This window comes from Amphiprion ocellaris, chromosome 8 (assembly GCF_022539595.1).
Source record: "Amphiprion ocellaris isolate individual 3 ecotype Okinawa chromosome 8, ASM2253959v1, whole genome shotgun sequence".
Classification (NCBI taxonomy): Eukaryota; Metazoa; Chordata; class Actinopteri; family Pomacentridae; genus Amphiprion; species Amphiprion ocellaris.
The window spans coordinates 13,378,171-13,391,803 of NC_072773.1; the positions used below are offsets into that span (position 1 = coordinate 13,378,171).

Consider the following 13,633-nt stretch of genomic DNA (forward strand, 5'->3'; position numbering starts at 1 on the left):
ACCGAAGTCCAGCTGTCAACCACATGAGTGAGGTCTAAGATCAGCCCCCTCAGGGGGGTCGTGTCACCTCCTATCTGTAGCAGCATTGACTGTACAGGACGTGACGTCTACATGGTGCATTCGAAGGCACTCGGACATCGGACTTTCACTCGATATTCGTCTTTCTTGGACTTTCGGTCTTTACGGCTGGCCACAACCTTTCACATAGATATTTTTGAATTAGATCGTTCAGAACTGGGGTGGCAGCCGGGGTGGCAAGGCATCTTCTAGGGGTGGCAGTTGCCACCTTATGCCACCCCAGTAGATCCGCCCCTGCGCTGAGAGTATTAAACTGAAGGTTTCCAGCGGAACATGTTTAGCTAGTGGCGGGCTTGACGCTGCGTGGGATGTACCGTGTCTGTCCTCTGTGATTACAGATGGAAGTACCAGAGAACCTGTCCGGTCAGGCTACCGGTGTGGAGCAGAATGCTACACCGACCCCCGTGGACGTGGACGCCGCGATGCTGCTGCTGGGAGCCGGGGTTACAGTCAGCACACACCCGCTGCTGTACGTCAAGCTGCTAATAAAGGTAGCTCATAGCTTGGTCGGTCAGCACGCTGCTGTTGTGTTGTTTTGGAAGTCCTTGAAATGCCACTTCTTGTTTAAATGTTTTCAGTGAAATCCTGGCGAGTACATCCATGGTCGTTATTGAGACCTACAGGTTCGGTGCATTGCGTTGTTGTTTCCCCGTCCATCTGAAATGTCTTTAGACCACAACCTGAACCCAGTCCTACCGATGTACCGCCTGCTAAAAGTAAACGGTTATTTCTTCCACCACGCCTAACTTAAGCTTATATTGATTAACAAATTAAACATAAAGGCAAGTTTCCATCAGAAGTTGTATTTTATTACACGTTTAGGCTATAATTGTTCACTGACAGTTAACTCTGATACACGTTTTCTCAGTTTCCTGTGTTGTCTCTGCATCTCTGAACTACCAGTCTACTCTGTACATTTTCCAGATCTTTGGTCTAATTTATGCTGCTAAAACTCCTCTGATCCAGTGGGGCATGGACACAGGACCTCTAGGGATGTCCTGTGGTACCAGGATGGTTGCAGTGGAATAAGTGGCGGGACCTACCTAGATCAGGCTTATCCTGGCACATTTCAGACGCTCAGTAAGATTTGGATCCGGGGAGTGTGGAACCCAGGTGAACACCTTAGCTCTGTCATGTTCCCCAGGCCACTCTTGAGCATTTTCCGGGTGCATTGTCCTGCTGAGGGTGGCAGCTGTCATCAAGGACTGGTGTTGCCATGGTTGGGTGGGGGGGTTGCTTGACCTGCAGTGTTTAGGTGGTACGTGTCAAACAGGACTCAAGGTTTCCCAGCAGAACGTTCCATTATAACAAGGTGATCGATGTTATTCACTTCACCTGTCAGTGGTCATAATGTTGTGGCTGATCGGTGTAGTTGCTAACTTGCCAGCGCGACATCTGGAGATCTATCTAGACAAGAGAGCAAACAGCTAGTTTATGTGACGACCCAAACTAGACTCCATTGTTGACCACGTTTCCAGTGCACTTTGTCCATTGTTGTCCCTGTCTTACTCCATCATTTGCGACTGTCTTGACATTGTTGATTGAAGGCAGGTGGACTCTAGGCACTCCAGTCTTATGCACTTGGAGCAGCTTTTTTTAGAGACGTCTCCTCATTTGTCTACATTCATCCGTAACTCAATGCTGATCTTGTTGTCTTTGTTCCTGCTGGTGAGAAACACCCCCACTGCATGAGGATGCCACCACCACATGAGCTGGTCATCCTTTCAGCTGGTTCTGTTACCCCAACTCTAAGTGAAGTCGCTAAGAGGACATGGCCATTTTTAAATTAAGATTAAATGAACAATGCAATAAAATGTACCTGATGTGAAGGTGTCTGAATCCTGTCTGAATAATATTCAACCAGCACAGACTGACCTCTGTTACTTGCTTGTATCTTAAAGTACTGATTTCCTGTACTTTTTTATGTTGTGTGAGTTTTGAGGTAACATTTAAATGCAAAAAATGGTCAAGATCCAAGAGGGTTAATGTGGTCAGGAAGAGAGGTTGTGTGTAATCTGAGTCTTTGTGGTTTCCAGGTGGGACATGAACCTCTCCCACCAACTGTGGGCAGAACTATGTTTGGAAGAAGAGTTTTTTATCTACCTGGCTTCTTCTCCTATGGTGAGTACAATGATATCAGTGAATGTCTTTTAACTGGACAGACATTGTAGGAGCAGCTGACTGGAAGTGAATTTGCTTTCAGCACAGCACATTGTGAAAGTGGATGGAGTAATGGGACTGTTCCGCGGCCTCTCACCTCGTATCGTGTCCAGCGCCATCTCCACTGTGGTCAGGAGCAAAGTTAGGCAGGTAAGGCACAGGGGCTTAGAATAAAATATCATTACTTTGACAAGTTAGTTGTGAATATGAAAACTGATGCCAAAATGTTTTTTTAAACATCAACAAATTTTGCTGTATTGTATGGAGGAAAGCTGTATTTTGTTTTTAAATTTTTTATCAGTGATGTTTTAACTTCATTTTTGTCCTGAATTTAAAGTTTTATATCTTTTGAGCATTTTAAGGCCACACCTGTTGCCATCTTTGTTGTGTACAGCTACCATTAAAGCAGATATCAACCCATCTGATGAGGTTGCTAGAAAAGGCTGTTTACTGGTTTGATACACACAGTATCCATGTAGCTCTGCTCTGCAGTAATGGTTTAGAGTGAGGTTAACGTTACATTAGCATCCCACATTAACTTCTAAATTATTTAGTTGTAAGATCCTGACTAAATCTAAGTGGATTGTGGATGCATTTCTTCTGTACTTCTGTTTCTTACGAGAACAGCATACTGGCAAAGATAATTTTGCTGAAATTAAGATTTTTTTTTTGTTCTTTTTAATAGTGCTATAAATCACATGGCTAAATTTGCTCCTAAACATGAAATATTTTGGGTGACAAATTGTTTCACTAATGAGGACCTTATAGTAATACATAAATAAGACTATTAAAACAGCACATTTGTGCAGTAATTCAGCTTTCACGTTATCTTTACATCTTTATTTGTTGATGATCTTGTCTTCAAATGCTACTTTTAAATTTTTTTTTTTGGTCTCAATTTAAAAAAAAAACAGGCCATTAGTGAATATTTTTAATCAGAGTTCTTACATTCTCATTACAGTGAAAAGTCTTGAAAAGGCTGAAATTTGAATTCTTCATTCTGCAGATAGAGTTTCTGTCCAAGAGAGATGAACCGCAGACTTCACTCCAGAAAGTTGTCAAAGAGGTGAGAGGTCAGCTGCTCTTGAAGAACAAGAAAACTGTGAAATCTTTCACCAACTTCTTTAATTTGGCACATAACAGATTATGTGAAAATGTTGTCTGTTTATCTCCTTATACTGTGCCCATAAGGGGGCACAGCTACACTTTTGTACAGGAATCACTAAATATTGCCTTATACTAGCTAAGGCTGGGCTAGTGGATGATGGCAACATCAACTAGAAAAGCACTCAGAGAGCGCAGTACTCCGCCAAGGTTGTTCATCCCCCATATGGCATTGTCAGAAATGTAGCATTTGTTTTTTTTAGAAATGCAGCATTTGTTTATTTATTAGTTATTGATGATCAGAAAACACGGCAACATAGAATGTGGCCATTTCATATAGATGTACCCACAAACAAAATGACGTTGCGCTGAGCACAGACTTGTGTTATACATGTGTACGTTATGTACGGATACTGAATCGCGTCACCTAAATATGTAGCGGGTGGCGAGAATTATGAGGTGACAGCCATGTCCAGACAAACGGAGGACATTCTTCATCACTGTAGCTATCTACAGCGATGTTTCTGATATGTTAGCCAGGCTTTGTGGCAAAATACTGGCTGGTCAGCACAATACTGGTACAATAGCCCAATGCTAATACCAAAAGAAACTTGGTATTACGTCAGCACTAGTTTTCAAAACTGTATAAAAATACTGTGTTACTTCAGGCTCAATTATCAAAAGGAAAATGATATATTCACTGGACTGATAGTGTACTTTTGTATTTATTGCTTTATTCTGGTACAAACATTGATGCCAGGTGGTGTCTTTAACTGGTTTTCTCTCTTAGACGTCACATGAGATGATCATCCAGAGCCTGTCAAGAATAGCCACCCATCCTTTTCATGGTATGTTCTCAAAAAGGCTGTTAACGTTTTTTCAACTATAGAGCTGTAATTTGAGTGTTCTAGGAGGCTTCTCCTATTTTATCATTACAGTAACAATTTGCTGGGCCACAAATGGGATTTTGTATACATATTTTCTCTGTCTACTATGCTTTCACTCCTGCCAGTTGAGGCAGATGCATACATTTAATTTATATATGTATTTATTCAGTAGCAGTAATCCTAATTACTGAAGTGGTCAAGCATATAATGGTAGGTTCCCTGCTATTATATGCAGTTAATATTTAGTATTTAATGTATATACATACACTACCAGTCAAACATTTGAACACACCTTCTCATTTAATGGTTTTTCTTTATTTTCATGACTATTTACATTGTAGATTCTCACTGAAGACATCAGATCTATGAATGAACACATATGGAATTATGTAGTAAACAAACAAGTGCGAAATAAGTCAAAAGTTAAAAAAATAAAAATAAATTCAGTAACAGTAATCCTTATTAATGAATAAATGTAGTTTTAAAAAGACAGGTTTCCTGCTGGTAGTAAATAACTTTACATGTATATCGATTCTAGATATCAGTTATCGTACTTTCTCAATTACTAATAATCAATATCAACACTGGCCCTAAAAAAAACATACTGGTTGATCCCTACTTCTTTCTATTATACTGTAAGGTCTTGACCTCACTACATAAATGCTTTGACATGACATACGTTAACATTTCACATTATATACATAAAACAGAACTGAATTGAATCAGTGTTATAACAAAAACCCCAAAACATCAACCAGTTACTTTTATTACTGATTGGTTGTGAAAACCAAAGACAATCAATTTAGTGACATAAAACAGAGAAAAGCATAAAATTCTGATGTTGAAGAAACTGAAGCCATTAAACAATTTTAAATCATTGTGAAATGATTAGATCATCCAGTCCTTTTGTGGTACCCCCAGTATGTGCCATATTATCAGTCCTGTCAAAGCTGGTATTACAAGAGACATAAACTGTCTCAGTGGACTGCAACATCAGTAGAACCAAAAGATACAATGGTTGTTTGTCTGATGACCTGTTTTGTTTTCCTTTGACAGTTATGTCAGTGCGCTGTATGGCCCAGTTTGTAGGCAGAGAGGTCAAGTATGGGTAAGGCTGTGCACGGTGCTGCAGACATGCAACAATATTTCTTTGAAAGTTTTTTTCAAATGTTACCTGTCTCATCAACATTACACAGTTATGACTACATAAGAAAGAATCAGAGTTAAATATATGAAAAAACATCCTTGGCTCATATTTAGTTTAAAACTTTACGCTTTCAGAGATCGCTATATCTGTTGTGGGTATTCCGCAATAAAAAGCCACCATGTTCCCCCAGTTGAACACTTTAACTGTGAAGCATCAGCATGTTTTGCTAGCATTAACAGCAAGCTAATACGTCTGTGATGTGGCTGTAGTAAGCCAGACAACAGTCATGAGATACTTACTATTACTGTTACTCTTAAGGTAATAGATGCATCTGTATTCTGTTATCGCATGTACATAAGTCCTGCATTGGAATAGTGGACTTCATCACTATTAATTAAAAGCTAGTATACTAAAAATGACAGAATGCAAATATATGTAGTGGCTGTTACACTGATAGCGGTATCAAAATGTGTGTTGAATATTCCAACTAGCTAACCATGTAATTAAATATTCATGACAAAATTTTTAAAAAGTGTGTGGCTAAAATGACTAGCTAAAAGTATTGGCCAGTATTAGCCAATTTCAGATAAAGTGGCATATACAGTGCTGTGAAAAGTATTTGTCACACTTAAATGTTTCAGATCATCAAACTCATTTTAATATAAGACAATGATCCAATGTGAGTGTGCTTGGTTATCTGTCTCTGTGTCTTTCTCTGCAATAGACTGGTCATCTGTCTAGGATGTACCTTGCCTTTGTCCTAAAAGAACAAAATTAAACTAATCTAAATATTAGTTTAATGATCTCTAACATTTCAGTGAGAAATATGCAAAAATAGAAGATATCAAATGCCTTTCCACAACATGTATGTTGAATGATACGTGATGATATAGAAAATATTTTAAAAAAAAAAAACAAAAAACAGACTAATGCAAACAATTTTTTTCTGACATTCTTGATCACAGTGGATTGCTAAATGCATCTCTATGTTATAGATAGCTAGACAGTAACAGGGCTCTGTATAAACAAACGTTGATCAAGGTTACACCATAGAGAGTATGCTACCCTTTCATACTGTAAGCAGTCAGTTGAGCCATTATTGTAGACAACTTTTCATTAGGGGGTGGATATTTTTTCCACCAATGTCTCAGTAGTATCCATGTGGCTGCGGTAAGAAACATAACAAGCCATCCTCTTTCAGAGGAGAAGTCAAAATACTGACATCCAGTTGAGCATTAAATAGCTAGTTTTCCAGAAACTTTGAATTTTTAAACCAAATCTGCAGAATGTTTTTCGACCAGAGTGCTTGTATAATCAAGGCACCAATCTCTTCACATCTTCAGCAAAAATCTACTGGTATTAATTTCCGTTCAGCCACAACGTGAAAGACACCAGATTAATGCTGTGTAGGTTTGCCTCATGCTGCTGACCCAGCTCTGGCCCTTAAGGCATGGACTCCACAAACCTCTGAAGATGTCCTTTGGTATCAAGCACCAAGACCTCAGCAGCCCCTTCCTTTAACTCCTGAGGTGGAGATCCCCACTGCCATAGGGGAATGCTGCTACCATGGAGGGGTGTACATGTCAAAGTAACATCCATGTCCAGGACCCAAGGTTTTCAAGCTGAAGGTTGCTCAGAACAGTCACACTAACATTCCCACTGTAGATACTTTCAGTCGTGGACATGGATCTTTGTGTCCTGACACCTTTCCATCATAGCCAGCATTATGGTTTTCAGCTGTTTTATACTCCAGTACCTCCTCTGAGGGATTCCACCACACAGGGAAGCTTTTTCTTCACAAGCATCAATGACCCTGTCACTGTTTCACTGGGTATTCCCGTATAGTGGGAATACCCCATGGGACCTACCAATTTGGAGATTCTCTAGACCACTCCTCTAGTCATCACTGTGGCCATTGCTGTGTGTTTATGTTAAAAATCATTATGAAGCAATAAATCATTGTGAGATTTTATCAGCTCTCTGATATCAAAGTCCAGTATTTAGGCGCTGATATCATGCTGTCATTATTATCAATTATTATGAATTTAATATTGAGAAACTCAGCTAATCTGCTTCATCGTTGCATGTGCGGTTTGATCAAATATGATGTGTAGTTCCCATCCCCCTTGTAACATAAGCACAGAAACTCACTACTTTTGAGGTGCGTTGAAGTATGCAACATACAGTACCAGCTAAAAGTTTGAACACACCTTCTCATTCAATGGTTTTTATTTAACAATTTTATACATTGTAGATTAATACTGAAGACATCAAACTATGAAAGAACACATGGAATTATGCTGTAAACAAAGTGCAGAATACATTTTATATTAGATTCTTCAAATAGCCCCCTTTTGCTTTGATGGCAGCTTTGCACACTCTTGGCAGTCTCTGTCAGCTTCATGAGGTAGTCAGTAGTCAATTTGTGGAATCACTTGCCATCTTAATGTGTTTAAGAGCATCAATTGTGTTGTGCAGAGGTAGGGTTGGTAGACAATGGATAGTCCTATTTGACAAACTACCACAGTATGGCAAGAACCACTCAACTCATCATTACTTTAACACATGGAGGTTGTCTGTCTGGAAAATTTCAAGAACTTTGAATGTATCCTCAAGTGCAGTTGCAATAAACATCAGATGCTTTGATGAAGCTGGTTCCCACGAGGAAAGAAACACCAAGAGTCACCTCTGCTGCATAGGAAAAGTTGATTTGTCACCAGGCTCAGGAACCGCAAGTTAACGGTACCTCACCCGTGTCTTTGTGAGACCAGTGAAGGTGATTGGATGGTTTCTGCATGTGTGGTTCTCACCGTGATGCATGGAGGAGGAGGTGGGATGGTGTGGGAGTGCTTTGCTGGTGACACTGTTGGGGATTTGTTCAAAATTTTATTCAATTCAAATTCAAGTCAAACTGAACCCGCATGGCTACTGCAGAATCCTGCAGTGACATGCCATCCCATCTAGTTTGCATTTTGTTGGACCATCAATTATTTTTCAACAGGACAATGACCCCAAACACACCTCCAGGCTGTGTAAGGACTATTTGACCAAGAAGGAGAGTGATGGAGTGCTGCATCAGATGACCTGGCCTCCATAGTCACCTGACCTAAACCCAATCCAGATGGTTTGGGATGAGATGGACCACAGAGTGAAGACAAAACAGCCAACAAGCATCTCTGGGAACTCCTTCAAGACTGTTGGAAAACTATTTCAGGAGACTACTTCATGAAGCTCATTGAGAGAATGCCAAGAGTGTGCAAAGCAGTAATCAAAGGAAAAGAGGGCTACTTTGAAGAATTTAAAGTATAAAACATATTCTGATTTCTTTAACACTTTTTTGTTTACTACATAATTCCATATGTGTTCTTTCATAGTTTTGATGTCTTCAGTATTAATATACAATGTATAAAATAATGGCAATAAATAAAAACCATTGAATGAGAAGGTGTGTCCAAACTTTTGACTGGAACTGCACCTTCTCCAGCACAAGTACAAACACATCTCTCTTCATAAAACTAAAACTGCTCCTAGTTATTTAAAATGCCACGATTCAAAGCACATTTTCTGAGCCTTTATAGACGAACCTAATATGTTAATGGGGTTTGTCACATTTGCAGCGGTATGTTCAGCTGTATTGTCAAGATTTTTAAGGAGGAAGGAGTTGCTGGATTCTATGTGTAAGTCATGCTTTTAATTTCACTGTTGATTGGTACAATTCATTCTGCATATTAGCCTTAATCTTTGACCTACACCAGTCTGAGTCGTGTTTGTGTGTTTGCAGTGGACTCATACCGCATGTGCTGGGAGAGGTCCTCTTCCTGTGGTGTTGTAACCTCCTGGCCCACTTTATCAACACCTACACTGTAGATGAAAATGTAAGACCATCACATTTTTGTGGGAAACAAAGCAAGCCTGATGAAAAATGTCACTTTATAGTAGCACATTACGTTTTGTATGGAGAAAACCACGGTCTGTATGAATATGTACTGCAAATAGAAACAGAAAGTGCCGTACGTGAAGTGCCAAAGGTCTGTAATGGGATAACTTTGGGCTGGCCACATTCAGAACATGTATATTGTAAATAGTGTAGACTTCCTCCCAGAGGGTACTACCTCGAAAAGAGATGCTAGGACATCAACTGTAAGTGGGTAACTGGGTCATCATTAATAGCATTCCACAAAAAAGTTAACAAAATGAGACTACAAAGTATTTATATGGTTTTATATAGCGCCTGATTTGCTGAGAAAGCAGCTCGGTACTGATTCAGCTCCTGCACTGATCCTTGTTCTGCACTCCAAATGCACTCCTCAGGTAAAGGAGAGCTGTTTAATGTAGTTAAGAAGTGTCATTTTTTTTTTAAACGAGATTGTGAAGCTCATAAAGAACTAACGTTGTAATCTTAATCACAAAAATGTTTGCTTTTTATCCACAGTTCAATATTGGATCATAGTTGGGTCCCTATCTCTATTTCTAACTTCTTATCTACCTATATGTCTATTATGTAATGAAGATTTTGTTTCATTACATAACTGGTGGATCATGTAAAATGGCTTTTCTTTAGTTTCATGTAGTTGTGTTGAAAACTGCATGAATGCAAATACACTACTACTCACAGGTGCAAATGCTTCAGTAAATCTCACCCTGACTTTTATTTAATCTATTTCACAATGAAAAGCTTCTAGTAGCTTAAATAATTAGTTTTGCACCTGATAGGCTAATTATTTGAAACATGCAGGAAGCATGGAGCTGAATTGACAGTAACTTTAATTGTGTTTGGAAAAAAACCTGAAGAGTAAAAGCAGTTGAAAGTTATTTGCAAATGGAAATGCTTCTGCGGTTAAAAAGACACCAACATAGACACTGGATCTGTAGTAGTGAGTTGCCTTTATTTGTTTGTGCCGACCACCAGCTATATTTTCAATGAATTAGTATTTATTTGTCACGCTGCTGTATTTATTGAAGAGTTTGATCCAGGAAATAATTAAAAAGGTACAAAGTTGTTTCTCATCTGATCTCAGATTTGTCAAGACATCGTTCAAAGCTATGTTATTATTAGTTCTTTTAAGTCCATTAGTTGTATTTCATTTGAGTATCAGGATACATGTAGACTAACAGAGGACGACTTTAACACTCTGCTTGTATTTATGTTGCAGTTCGGCCAGGCCTCAGCAGTAAGAAGCTACACTAAGTTTGTGATGGGTGTAAGTTCACTATTCAAACTATTATTTGAAACATTTCTGGTGTGTATTCAGAATAATGCAGTGTGGATTTCTCTAGATTGCAGTGAGTGTTCTCACATATCCTTTCATGCTGGTGGCTGATCTTATGGCCGTCAACAACTGTGGGTGAGTCGTTCAGCAAACTATGATCAGCATTTTCATATAGATGGACATTTTACTGCCACAAGTATGATTTAAAACATAAAGCTGGTTCATTCAGTCTGGCAACTGACACCAAGTAAAAAAAAAAAAAAAGTTCAACCAGCATTTAGATCTTCTTACGAACACAAAAAAGTCACATGAATTTCACATGTACACGTGGACACATGTGACCACGTGTACATGTGGTTTTCCATGTGTGGCATTTAAGGTTTGAAAACAGGTTAAAGTTGCACCTGAAATATGTGGAACACGCAAAATATGTACTTTAACATCGGAGACATGATTTTAGAAGACCTTCGTGGTTTATGACGATACTTCTAAAAATCTCCACCTGGAAATTTACTTGTATTTCTAAAATTAGGGCTTCAGTCTAATTGATTGTGCTGTGTTTTCAGTCTGGCTGCAGGTCTCCCTCCTTACTTTCCCATCTTTAAGTCCTGGCTGCACTGCTGGAATCATCTGAGCCACAAGGTACACTTACTATGTCACTGTTCATTCTGTGTAACACCTTTGGAGCAAATGTAGTGACAAAAGGTGTAATTAGTATCTTTTCAGTGCTGTTATATCCATTTCAGTTTTGAGGGGAAGATATTTGTGCTGTCTTAGTCAGGAAGAGGGTCCAAAGGAAGTAGTTATTCTGGCTTCCACCCCCAGTAATCTCACGTTATTCATAAGCATTTATAGTTGCTTAATCCCCTCCTGTCAGGGTCACCTCTTCAGAGGATCCAGCTTCTTTTTCCGACGGGTGCCAGTGACCTCACCAGCTTACATCGAGGACTGATGTCTTAATCATCATCACCTTCTGGGAGTTCTTCCTCCTCCTGCTCAGAAAATTTTCCAAAGACATCACCTTTTCCTTCCCCGTGAGCCTGTCATCCTCTGCTGCTGTCATTCAGACATCCAGATGTAGCAGGAGCAGCAGCACAGCACATGGAGTGCCAAAAGAGTTTCAGCTCACTTCAGTTTGCTGAGGATGGATCTGTTTCTTTTCAGAATTCGGGGATCAATTCAGCTGTTTGAATCAGTGCAGAAACTATGGTGCAATACTTTGTTCTTGACTGCAGTGAACCAGTATGCACTACAATTCTGATTTCATCTCCACAGCAGCAGCTGAAGCATGTCACTGCAGTAAAACAGACAAATCTAATGGCCATGACATATATTCATATCAACCTCATGTCCAATTTCATCGTTTTTCTTGTGAATTCTGCTTACTATTGTTGGCTGTTATAAATACAAGTCAATAGTTTTAGTCTTAACATATCAGTCCTTATTCTTAACATTATTTGATTCAGTTCCATTTTATTTGTATCGTGCCAATTCACAACTGACATCATTTCAGGGCTTTTTGCAATATTATATTCCAAGAAGAAAACCAACATATCCAATGATTTCCTTTGAACAGTACATATTGTCAGTGGGAAGAAAAAGAACTTCGAAAACTAAACCAGGCCATTTTTCAATATTTGTCTTAAACGTAGTTCATCAACATTAATTAAAACACATTGGATGGTATCAAATGTGTTTAAAATTCATGTTAATTAAATTTTATTTGGGTTAATCAGCTTGTTCCACTTAGTATTAGATATTTGACAGGTTCACATTATAATTAGATGAATCCTCACTGTAGAAACTTTGTAATGATATGATGATGAAAGTCTTCCAACTCTGTCACTGCGTCATGCTCCATGTATGATTATGGCACTACAGATATTTGATCAAATGCAGAGGTAGGGCTATCACAATCGGCAGATATGAACCAATAAAATGCAACACACTAAAATTAAAAGACAAAGACAGTTGGAGCCTATCCTTGTTCCTGAAATGCTTCATCACTTTTTACAAAAGTTCCACTCTTACCATCAACTTTGAAATACTGACTTCGAGTCGCACTGCAACAGTAAACACACAGCAAACCTTAAAATTAACAAAACACAAGATATTTAATTTCATTGCCATACCTAACCCTTCTCTCTGTCTCGTATTACCAGTAATTTCCTCGTCATCCACACCAGAGAGTCTCCTTCAGTGAGTGTCCTTACTAATACATCATTAAAATGAAGCCACTACGGTGTTGAATCTGTTTGTCTGTCTACATGTCATTGTACCTTATGAAATGCATGGAAAATCTCACGGGTACAAGTTACAATCTTATATATGCTATGAACTGCTGAACATGATATTTAAGACTGTAGATGAACACAGTCGTTGGAGTTTTCTCCTAACCCAGAAGAGTGGTTTGAAGTCATACGCACATGCGTTGTTGGAAGATGTCTGTTACCTCTGAACTGAATGGCCACTCCTTAGACTGATCAATAAAGAGTGATGGTCATATTGTGACTCCAGTGAGATCTCACTTGTCAATCTGTCTTTGTGATGTGATTCATGCAAGTCGTCCATTTGTTGAAAATAAATTATTTGATACTCACTAGAGTTCTGTGCATGTTCTAAATCTATTCCATATATCTACTTCCATATATTTTAGATTAATAGATGATTCTCTGACATTTCGTGGACCAGTTGTAAGCCATGAATAAGACAAGATTTTGATCTACAAGTATCACTGCATGGTGTTTCTCCTCTAATGCACCATTATTTATGGTGAAGGAAATGATTTACATTAAAATTAGATGGTTTAAGTGTGGATTATCTGGCTTTGCAAAACTAATTTAGATCTCAATATAAATTCTAATGAGAGCAGAAACTTCTAAAAGACAAACAGTGCAGCTTTACATCAAAGTTGAAATCTGAATTTAAAAAGGAATTGAGTTTTAAATTGGCAAATTAGAATCAAACTAAATCGGGGGTGCTTGACCTGCAAACCCTTGCTAAAGCCATTTTCTCCAGTGTTTTTCAGTTCTTAATTTCAGGGGAAA

At 38.8% G+C, this 13,633-nt stretch overlaps 1 protein-coding gene across 1 annotated transcript; it reads left to right on the forward strand.

The window, feature by feature from the left end:
- Nucleotides 1–154: 154 nt before the first annotated feature.
- LOC111571771 (mitochondrial carrier homolog 1-like) lies at nt 155–13,185 on the forward strand. The gene is made up of 12 exons (XM_023275101.3): nt 155–569; nt 2,115–2,199; nt 2,282–2,388; nt 3,245–3,304; nt 4,133–4,190; nt 5,286–5,337; nt 8,994–9,053; nt 9,158–9,251; nt 10,530–10,577; nt 10,654–10,721; nt 11,153–11,228; nt 11,464–13,185. Exons 1-12 carry the CDS (start codon nt 417–419, stop codon nt 11,536–11,538), a joined length of 936 nt encoding a protein of 311 aa, XP_023130869.2. The 5' UTR covers nt 155–416; the 3' UTR covers nt 11,539–13,185.
- The last annotated feature ends 448 nt before the right edge of the window (nt 13,186–13,633 follow it).

What these genes read in the sequence shown, in the direction of transcription:
- LOC111571771 (XM_023275101.3), top strand. Translation starts at nt 417, where the DNA reads ATGGAAGTACCAGAGAACCTGTCCGGTCAGGCTACCGGTGTGGAGCAG. An exon ending in ACCTGGCTTCTTCTCCTATG is followed by an intron (nt 2,200 to 2,281) that starts GTGAGTACAATG and finishes ATTTGCTTTCAG; the next exon opens with CACAGCACATTGTGAAAGTG. An exon ending in TCAGGAGCAAAGTTAGGCAG is followed by an intron (nt 2,389 to 3,244) that starts GTAAGGCACAGG and finishes TTCATTCTGCAG; the next exon opens with ATAGAGTTTCTGTCCAAGAG.